General features: G+C 39.8%; 1 protein-coding gene across 2 annotated transcripts in view; it reads right to left on the bottom strand.

Moving 5' to 3' along the window:
- Nucleotides 1-10,719, bottom strand: part of LOC110112371 (auxin response factor 17) — a 29,597-nt gene extending 18,878 nt beyond the window's left edge. For both annotated transcript variants that reach the window (XM_020844568.2, XM_028696614.1), the window contains exon 1: nucleotides 9,575-10,719. In XM_020844568.2, coding sequence (XP_020700227.1) covers nucleotides 9,575-10,546 — 972 coding nt within the window. In that variant the 5' untranslated portion in view covers nucleotides 10,547-10,719. The remainder of the gene's footprint in view (nucleotides 1-9,574) is intronic.
- Nucleotides 10,720-10,958: the final 239 nt, after the last annotated feature.

The following is a 10,958-nucleotide window of genomic DNA, read 5'->3' as shown; positions in this document are numbered from 1 at the left end:
GGTATTAAATGCAGACGTTGATTTGGTGTTGTGGATATGAAATAAGAAATTTAGTTTAAATTTCGTCAAATATAAGAAATTATATTTAAAAAAATTATAAAATATTTAAGATACGCGTGTCGGACACGCATGTCCAATTTGTTTTTAATATTTTTTTAATCGGACACGTTTTCGGCGTGCCCGACACGTGTCGAAGGAGTGTCGGACGAGTGTCGTGTCGGACACTGCACCCCTCTTTGAGGAGAAGTGTCGGTGCATCATAGGTGTTGGAACCTCATGTGTGTTTTTCCACTTGTTCATTTTCAATAAAGATTTCTCAAGTAAAATCAAGGCACAAACTGCATGGAAATCTTTGAACTAGAACATAGAAAGGCTTGCAAAAATCATATCATTGGTTGAACTAGGAAGCAATAAAAGCGGTATTGATTTCTTCGCGTGGGGTGTAAGCAACCTGTGGCGATCCATGTATGTCATCTTGTTAGTAGTTCTTTACCATTTAATGTTCTTAATGTTTTGAATTGATACTCGCAATATTTTTCATCTACATTTGCAAATAACTTTATATATATATATTTAATTTATGTTTTAATTTTAATTTACATTTTAAATGAGCGTTACTAATTAATTCTAATTTTAATTATTGCAAATAAATTATAATAAAAATATTAAAATTAGAAAATAATTTAATTAATAAATAGTTTGTTTAATTATATTTTAATTATTTATGAGTTAATGATTAATTATTAATTTAAATTATTATTATTCACTAACCATTATAAATAATATAATTAAAATCTAAGTTAATTATCAATTAATTTGATTAATTAATAATTTATTAATTATAACATATTCATAAATAAATTTTCATTGAAATAGTTAAACTAAATTATTTTTTTCATATGTTATAATTCTATGGCAATGTCGGTTCTACTACCTAGCTTCAGACGCAAGTTTGCTTTTCCTATTATCCAACTATTCATTGCTCTTCGATAGAGTTTTGAACGAGTAACTAAATAACTCCATCACCTCCTTCAACGACGTTTCTTCATGTCATATCCAAAGTAACACCTCACCGTTCTTCTATAGGATCGGAAGTAATGACGAGAGCTTGCTCATTTTGAAGATATCCATCTTTCTTCCTGTATCCAAATAACCCCGCAAGGTGTCTTGCTCACAGTGCGTTGTCTGTCACACAGTCGCACGCGAATTCGGAATGCAAATCGAAGCACGCCTTGCTCTCTAGTGTCGCTCTGGGTCGATCACATCTCATTCTACGTGGCTTCACCTTGCACAAATTGGTGGCGTATAGCGGGAAGGCGTCGAGCAGGTAATAATTCATTTTACCTAAATGCCCGCAAATAAGTGAATCTCTTGAGCTTTTTCTATTAATTTAAATGGCAAATCATTCCCAGGGACTAAATTGGCTAATTTTTAATAAATGAGGGACTAAATTATAGCAATACAAAACTTTAGGACTAATTTGAGCATTTATCAATAGTCGGGGGACAATTTAGAGCTTTTACTCAAAAAAACAAAATCAGAGCTTACATAGAGAGGCTAGGCAAGTTAGGCTTGGATATGCCTGATTAAATACTTTTATTGGCCATTGTTAACATGAAATACTCCCTTCATTATCTCATGGTGAATCACATCTTTCATTTCCACTTTCTCTGCTATATTTATTCTCCTAAAGCTCACAAGGTCTACTCCCATTTCACCAATCACAATCAACATTATTAGAGAATCCCTTTTCAAAAATTGTTCATTGTGCAGCCACCTAACACACACAACTATGACGAAATAGTGTACCTTCTAATTTTCCTTTGGTTAATTGATGTATTATATTATTTTAATGTTCAAATTCATCATATTTGAACAGCTGGAAGTTGTACAGCTAAGTTGCCATATTTTTGTTTAAATTGATTAGGATCACTAATACTTCTCTCGTATTGCATGAGTAGATCCATTAAATAGGGGCTAAAAATTATGTCTAAAATTCAAAATTAGCTAAATAATAACTAATTTTATTTAGCTCAAATTCAAAATTGATTTTCTTTGACTTGAGGATGTATTGCTAGAAAAAAAATTGAAAAAAGAGCATAAAAACACCAAAAAAAATTTTATGAGGAAAACCCGAAGAGGGAAAAATCACGAAGCCTCACGCAGGTGAAAAGATTTCACTAAATTTGAGTAAATTACAAATGTTGACCGTCCCTTGACTTAGAGGCGATGGAATTACAGTAGTTTGGATAGCTAGGCATAAGTCCGAAGGCGGTCGGGCCGAAACCCTGCGGACGAGCAGTGATCCAACTGTAGTCGGTGCCTAGGCAGTGGTCCGACGATGGTCGGGCGGAAGTCCGACGACAGACGGTGGCTGGGCGGTGGTCCGATGATGTACAGGCAGGAGTTCGGTGGTGGTCGGCGGAATGAAATTAATTATTTTGTTCTTTATTTTTTTTTTTTTGAATTTTTAAATCAAAATTTGGAAATTTTTTAATTTTTTTTTATCTTCAAAAGTTTTAAAAAGGAAGAAAATATTAATTTAATTTAAAAAAGGGGTAGCCTTAAGATAGGCAGGACAGAAACCACCTTTAAAATAATGGACAAATTGGGGCGTTGTCACGCGCCCCAGGCACACGGGCAGTTTAGCACGCCAATATCGTCGGCAGTGGGCGGAAGTTGACCGATTCATCCACCAGTTTGTGTTCGACAATTCTTTACTTGAACTGTTAGATTCTGATGTTTTTTGGGTCTCCGGGATTGTTTTTGTACGTTACAGACTCAAATTTGGCACTTTTATGGCCCAACAGAACCTCTACATCCAAATTCGAACTATTTTGAAAGTTTCGAAAGGAAATGTTTTGATATTTCCTGTTCCAATTGTCAAACCAACTTTAATGAATATTAACATCATAATCAGGGATATTTTACTTGGTTCACGACCCTAAGTGGAGGTCGAAGTTGGCATCCATGGAGCTATCATACCTTATAATTATATGAAAATTATAATTTTATATCCCGAAAAATTGGAAGACTATGGCATATATTTTCAAACTCTGCAAGCTATGACATTCAAAAATAGGAGGGCAACTGATATGTCACTGCAAACTTCCTTGATCTGCCATGAATCTCGAAGCATATCAAGTTGAAATTTTCAGCAATTAAATTGGGGACCATACAAACTTTGATTTCAAAAAACTTACAGTCAAATTGAACATTTCAAGGAGACGAACCCAACGACACCGAAATTGGTCCCATCCAAAGCCAAATGGGTTCAAACCAATGGGCCGAAGCATGTTTGAAAGGTTCAAACCATTAATTGGATTGCCAAATAATATCCAAATATGGCATGCTTATAGTCGAATCAAGCGGCTAAGCGAGACGAATAGAAAGTGTCCGAGATCACTCAATTTCGACATCATTAAGACACTTAAATATTTGAAAAATGCTCTATAATTAAGAGGATCAATATGGGCTATTCGATGGAGCACTTCGAACTTGCCCTGGATCTTTCATATTTATAGGTGTGTCACTCAAAAAAATCTACAAATAGAGACCCCCACTCTATACATAAAGGGGACCTTTTGCTGGAGATTGAAGAGAGTTGTGAGGCTTCAAGAGCTTCAGCACCACCGCCGGTGAACCTCTATCGACCGTCACTAGACCACCGCTCAGTCGCCGACAGCCACCAGACTTCCACCTGACCGCCGACCCTTGTCGAACTTCTGCCCAACTACCGTCGGATCACCGCTCGACTGCCGAACTTCTGCCCGATCGCCGTCGAACTTCCGTCCGACTGCCGTAGGACTTCCGTCCGACCGCCGTAGGACTTCCACCCACTCTCCAAATTATTGTGATTCCATCGCCTCTAAGTCAAGAGACATGTCAACCTTTGTAATTCCTTAAATTTAGTGAAATCTTTTCACCTTAGCAAGGCCGCGTGGTTTTTCCCTCTTTGGGTTTTCCATGTAAATAAATTCTGGTGTTTTTCTGCTCTCTTTTCAAGAACTTGTTTGTATGTTGGATATATGTGCATCGCTAAGACAAAATATTAACTCATTTTATCGCTGTGAATATTCTAGCCCAGAATAAGTTTTAATATATTTTAAATGTATTTTATATTAAACTTTTTTTTAATGACTGGGTAGATAAGCTGACATAAAGTTGGGGTTAATCTGATTTTTTAGTAAGTGAAATCTCACAAATCATGGATTGAGCTGAGTCAATGCTGGCGTACGAGCTAGTTTGATTGATTTACATCTCTACTATCACTTTCCTACTTTCCCAGAGACAGATGAATACACCTTTAAAAAAAGTGTTACACTTTTGATCAGTATTTTATCAGTATTACTTTGTATTAATACTCAAAGAGAAGAGTGGTTCAGCACAGTTACGACCCTAGCAGGCGATTTCTAGGTTTTTTCTCCCGCCGCTGTCACTCACTCCTCGAGCTGCTCTCCGTCGGGGAGAGGTTTGCCTCTCTCTCCACCACAATGACCCTTAATCAAAACGACTTTCCTCCCCTCGCTAACACTTCCCTCCTCGATCCTCCTCCCTCTACTCCAGCTGCAACATGGGCTGGCAACCTGGCTAGACCCCCTCTCGATCCTGAAGTTTTCCCCATGATGTTTGTTCCTCCAAGCTTGAAGCTCTCTTTCAAGTCTGGCTATCTTACGGAAGGTTCGACTCTTTGGTCCCTCTCTCTGGTAGGTTATTCTATTGGACAGTGCCCCTACCATGAAAGATTGTTGGCTGCCATGAAAAAGGCTTGGACACTTAAGGTTCACTTTCCCTCTCTCTCTTACATATGATTTTTTTCTTCGTAAATTCACATCTAATGAAGATTATGAGATGGAATGGTCTGGGGATCCATGGTTTCTGCTCGGTAAACCATTTGTGCTTCAAAAATGGTCTCCTCGGTTTAAGCCAAAGAGAGATGAAGATGCCTCAATTCCTATATGGATAAAAATTGTGGACCTCCCCTTAGCCCTTTGGACACCGGCTGGTATCTCAAAAATTGCTAGCTATATCGGTATTTCCCTCTCTGTGGACTCGCCCACTGCTAAACGTTCTCGTTTAACCTTTGCGAGAGTCTACGTTCAAATCTCCAAAGATTCGCCCCTCTCGAATGAAATCCCTTATTCAAATTGAGGATGAAGATATCATCCTCAAAATGGTGTATGATAGGAAGCCAACTAGATGCGAAGGCTATGGTTTCCTCATCCACCCCTTCCCTCTATGCCCATCAAACTTGAATCCTAAACCTCAAGTTTTTGGCCCTCCTAAACCCAGGGGCAAAAGTTCCAGTAAAAATTATCTTAGACGCTCTCGAGCTCCTTCTTCCAAATCTCAAGTTTCCCCCAAACCCCATCAATTTCAAACTCCACCCACTATTCCCATACCCCCTACATCCTCCTCGATCCTACCTATACCTCCCCCCCCCCCCCCCCCCGATCCCCCCTACACCTCCCCCCCCCCTGCACCTCCTTCTATCATTGAGAAAGAACCCCTTATCCCAATTTTAAACTCACCCCAAGAGGTGTCTGCTTCCTCAGAGCCCTCTTCCAACCTGCTACCCCCTAACTCCACAAATATCCCTATTTCCAATCAGTTTGCCACTTTACAAGTTGAAGACCCTTGCTCTCATCTTCTTAAGGTGGATCTCCTATCCACCTCCTCTTCGGATAACATCAGCGTTCAAGATGTCTGCTCCCCCTCTCCTAACCCCCCTCCCAAGTCCCAAGCATCCCCACATTCCAAGCAAACCAGAGCCAAAGCAGCCAAAACAGCTAAATCCAACAAGGCCTAATGTTTTTTCCCTTCATTAGCCTGTTGGAATGTTAGGGGATTCAGCAATCCCGACAAAGTCCGTGCCTGTAAAGACTTGGTTCTCTCTAATAATCTGAAGTTACTGTGTATTTTAGAGGTTAAAGTCCTCAATCCTGCTAGCAATGACCCTTGGTTTTTGAACACTCATCGTGTTTTTTGAAAATGAAAGGTACTGCGATAACTTTCAGTTCTCTACCCCTAGTAGAATTTGGCTTAAATGGGACTCTTCCCTCATTATTTTCCTCCCTCTTTTACTTCGGCTCAAATGATTCATGGTATGCTATCGGTTGGCTCTTTTCCTCCTATGCTTCTTTTTGTTATTTATGCAGCCAACTCAGTTGATGAAAGGAAATTGTTATGGGACCGATTGAGAGACAATATTCCTGAGGCTTATCTCCCCTGGGTTATTATGGGAGACTTTAATTATTGCATATATGATTATGAAAAAGCAAGGGGCATCCCTCTCCTCGCTAGGAGACTCAGTGAACTTAATAGCGTTCTCTTAGACTGTGCAGTCAATGATTTGGCTTCGGTTGGTCTTTATTTTACTTGGTTTAATCAAAGGGTGGATCATCCAATTCATATAAAGCTTGACCGAGTTCTCGTTAACTCTACTTACCTTGACATTTTCCTTGCGGCCTTTTATAAAGTTCTTCCTCCGGCTTGTTCTGATCATTCCCCTTTGATCATCTGCGCCTCTAATGTCAAAACCAAACCATGACGTTTCTTATTCAAAAATTATTGGTTGCATTTTGATGAGTTTTGGGATGAAGTCCTCAAAGCTTTTGCAAACTATAGCACCTGCAGCCCCATGGCCTCTATGGCATATTGTTTGCAAAATTTGAAAAGTAGTCGGAAAAGGAAATCTTGTTCATCTTCAAACTTCATTATTGATGCCATTTATGAATTAAAAATGAAGCAACAGCAATGCCTCCAAGATCTTCAAAGCTTCCCTCTGGATCACTATCTTAATGTTTCTCTCAAAGCTATTAATGAGAATTTGATGGAGATGCAGGCTTCTTGGGCTTCTTAGATTTCCCAATGTGCAAAAGCCAAATGGCTTTCTTGCGGGGAAGATGACCTTGGCTTCCTCTACAGTAAAATTCATGCCAGGAGGAACCAAAATTCTATAAGTGAGATTTCTACCCCGCTTGGTCACTTCACCGACCATTCTGATATTGCCTCCGCCATCATTAATCATTTTAAACTCCTGTTTAACTCCCCCCAACCGATCTATGCTAATGACTGCCTCATTCCTGCGGGAGCTTTGGTCCCTACTCGCTGTGTCAACAATTTGGAGGCTCCTTTCTCTTATAATGAGATTAAAGGCATTGTCTTTGATGGTCATAATGAATCTACTCCTGGGCCTGACAGATTTAATTTTGCATTTTACAAAAGATCATGGCATATCAAAGGTCCTCATGTTTGTCGTGCTATGAATGATTTTTTTTCACACAAGTTACCTTCCTAAAGGTGTTAAAGCAATTGCTATCATATTAGTTCACAAAAAATCTCATGTTACTAATATTTCAGACTACATGCCTATCTCCTTTTGTAATGTGCTCTACAAGATTGTGGCAAAGGTTTTAGCAAATAGGCTTAGGCCTATTTTGCCACATATCATTCATGAGAGTCAAGGTGGCTTCATTCAATCTAGATGATGCTCCACGGATAATATCCTTCTTGCTTCTAAAATTTTAAGAGACTTCAACTCTCCTCGCAACTTGTTTTGTGCTAAACTAGATATTCTGAAAGCATTTGACTCAGTCTTCTGCTCTCCAGGATGAAACAAAAAGGTTTTCCATTGAATTTCTTGAAGTGGACCACCATCTCTTTGACGGTCTCTCCCTCTAGTAATCTATCTATGGTCTAGGACCCGTGGTGCCAGGTGAAATCATTATATGAACACTTTTACTTCCTGGGTTTTGAACACTCTCTTATCAATGGTTACATCACAAATTATCAATGGGTTCTCCCATCCTCCCTCCTGTGCTTATCAGACAATTAATTCTTGAGACCCTTATTAGTGACCTGCCGAATTTGTCCTGGGATGGTAGTATAGAACAAAAATTTAGAAATTTTTACTCTCATTACATTGGTAACTTGGAAGTAAAATCTTGGTATAAATTCATTTGGCATAAAGGGCATGCCCCAAGATACTCTTGCTACACTTGGATGGCTATAATAGAGAAACTGAAATGTGCTGACTTGCTTATTATTAGATCTATCCCCATTAGTTCTGCTTGCCCTTTCTGCAATTCAGCTCTGGAATCCCACAAACATCTGTTTTTTGAATGCGATTACTCCTATATGGTGCTTACCGATGTATTGTCCATCTTCAATTGCTTCCTGCTTAGGCCGACGTTAATCTAATCTTTGGATTTCATTGATTGTTTGCAGCATTTCAGTATGGGGGATAAATGCTTTGGTTTTCTTTCTATCTGTTGCACGATTTATTTCCTTTAGCGGGAAAGGAACTACCGTAGGTTTGGTAACGCTTAGATTAGCCCTGCTTTTCTTGTTTTCATTATCAGGAATGCCTTATTGCTTAAAGTCAAATCTTGGAGGAACTTTAATGAGCTCGTGCTGTTTTGACATTCTTAAGGAGACATAAATCGGGTCCTCTCTTGCGAGACTCTAACATATATGTCTGGTTGTGGGAAAGTTTGTCTGTTTCTGGCTGGTTCTCCCATTTCGCCTGGGAGTTGAAATTTTGCGGCTTGTTATTCACATCTACCTGGTCTTTGATGTTTTGGATGCAGTTGCTATTTCGAGCAGGCTATGATGATTCAGGCCAGCTGCTTTCAGACTACTCTATTTCGGTTTTACTGGGAGTTACTACTTATATTGACTGATTTTGGGCGCAAATCTTGGCTGCTGCCTTCAGGTTTGGCCCTTGTGCTAACCGTTAACCATCACCTGGCTGGCCATACGGCAATCTGGGCACTTCGGCTGACCCCTCTCCATTGTGGTTGTGCATCGTGTTTAGCCAATTTGATGATGTTTTAGCAGCTGGTCCAATCCCGAGCCTAATTTTGGCATTTTGCTATTTTTTACTTCCTGTGGTTAACCTTTCGTATTTTTTCTAGTTTCCACGCTTTTGTTTTCCCCATAGGTCTTGTTCTTTTCTCTTCCCACCTGTTTTTTTGTAACTTTTTGTGATTAATATATGGGCTATGCCCCAAAATTCCACCAAAAAAAATTCATACTCAGAAGAATACAACTGCAGAATAATACAAAATAAAAATAGTAATCTAGCGCAACAACAAATTTATAAGCTGTATACACCTAGTAACGTCCCCTCCCATTTGCGTTTTTTTTTTTTTTTTTTTTTTTTTTTTTTTTTTTTTTTTTTACAACGCCAACCCTAGCAGCTGAAATATTTTCAATAAAACAACCCACAACAAGCATCCATAGCACAACAGATAACAGACAACGAACAAAAACAAATAAACAAAGTTCAAACAGAAGCGGCTCCTGTCATTTTTTTTAACTTCCCACGGGGCTTCGTCAGCAGGCTACAGAGCATTAAACAACAAGATAATTGTGGAATTGCAAATTTCTTGATCATATTAAAAAATTTATAAATTTACACAAAAATCTCTAAACTTTTATCTATAATCTATTTAATATTTATATATCTAATATTTAAATTTATATATTCATTTTCATAACAACCGAATATTTAAATATATAGCATATATGTAAATCTGTCGAAAAATTAAAAAAAAAAAAAAAAAACTACCTCGAGCATTCGCCACAGTGAACGGGCCCACCGGCCGCGCTCCGGTACAGCAGCGCAGGAAATTGTCCCCTGCAACCACGTCGTCCTCGACGAGTCCCCCGACTCCACCGCCATCTTTATTCTCATTCCCGGCCCCCAAGGCACGACCATCGCCGCTTCCACCATCTCCTTCGCCACAACAAACGCCAGCAATCCAACCATAGGGTAAAAAAGCACCTCGAAAGGCTTTCCCATATCCGCCAATCTCACGGCCTCGATCACAGACTCAGGCAGTACTCTCCCCCTATTCCTCAAAAATACCTCATCCTTAAAACCTCCGCCCTCTAAACTTATTTGTCCTCCATAGCTCCGTCCAGTGCGGCGGATCCCAACAAAAAGTTCCCCGGCAAGATTTCGTATAAACACGACCGTGTCCCCTGATATCAATTTTTTAGTATTAACAAAATCGCTCCAACCCGAGGTGAGGAGATGCCGGCGTGGTGTACCGCGGTAGATGTGTCGGAATTTCCAGGATTTTCCATGGACATCGAGGACATAGATGGTTTGGAATGGCGGATCCATCATATGGTCGAGAGGAGGGAACATGGACTCCGCGCAGAATCGTGGTACTGACAGTCCTCCCCCATTATTCGCGTCGCTTGGAGTGAGCACCTTCGCGAATGACGAAACCGACGATTCGTCGTCTGGCCACATGGCAGTGGCGGCATTGGATGGGCGGGGATCGAGTGAGATCTGAGCGTAAACCTCGTCGCTGTGTTGGTTGGCAAGGAGGGAGATGCCGGTGACATTGCATTGAAAGAAGGATGGGAATCGGAGTAGCGAGGAGAAGTCAGGAGGGGAAGTTGCGTGTTCGGCATGGCCTTCTGGGAAGTAGAAGACGCCTGAACCGATCGCCGGGAGTCTGGTGGAACCACCGGCGCAAGCCTTCCAGATGCTGTAATCTAGTGAACGGGATAGTCGGGATGACAACATTAGGATTTAGGTAAGAGTTATAGGGATTGTAGAGTGGTTTCCGGCTGTGATTTGAGACGACGGACGCGTTTTATGGGGAAGAGGAGCAAGGCCTTGAGAGGAATTATGAAGAAAGAGAACGAAGAGACTGCGGTGCTGTTCTGGTTCTTCGGGCTTTAACAGCGAAAGTGCCACCAGACACTGAGGAGAAAGGACAATAGATATTTATCGTTTCTTTAAATGTTTAAAATAATACGTTTGGCTTAAAAAAAAAAGGAATTATTTTGTCTTTTTTACCTGCATTACACCTAAAAATATTCAAAATACATGTCTAATATTTAATTTTTTTGAAAAAAATTGAGGGCTTTGTCTATTCTATTATAAAAGAAAAGGTGTACAAGAGAATTCAAAAGAACACAAAAAAGCTAAGGGG

The sequence above is a fragment of the Dendrobium catenatum genome, unplaced genomic scaffold (assembly GCF_001605985.2).
Source record: "Dendrobium catenatum unplaced genomic scaffold, ASM160598v2 fragScaff_scaffold_787, whole genome shotgun sequence".
NCBI classification, from domain to species: domain Eukaryota; kingdom Viridiplantae; phylum Streptophyta; class Magnoliopsida; order Asparagales; family Orchidaceae; genus Dendrobium; species Dendrobium catenatum.
The sequence above is the reverse complement of the archived record's forward strand: the minus strand, read 5'-3'. Positions and strand labels throughout refer to the sequence as shown.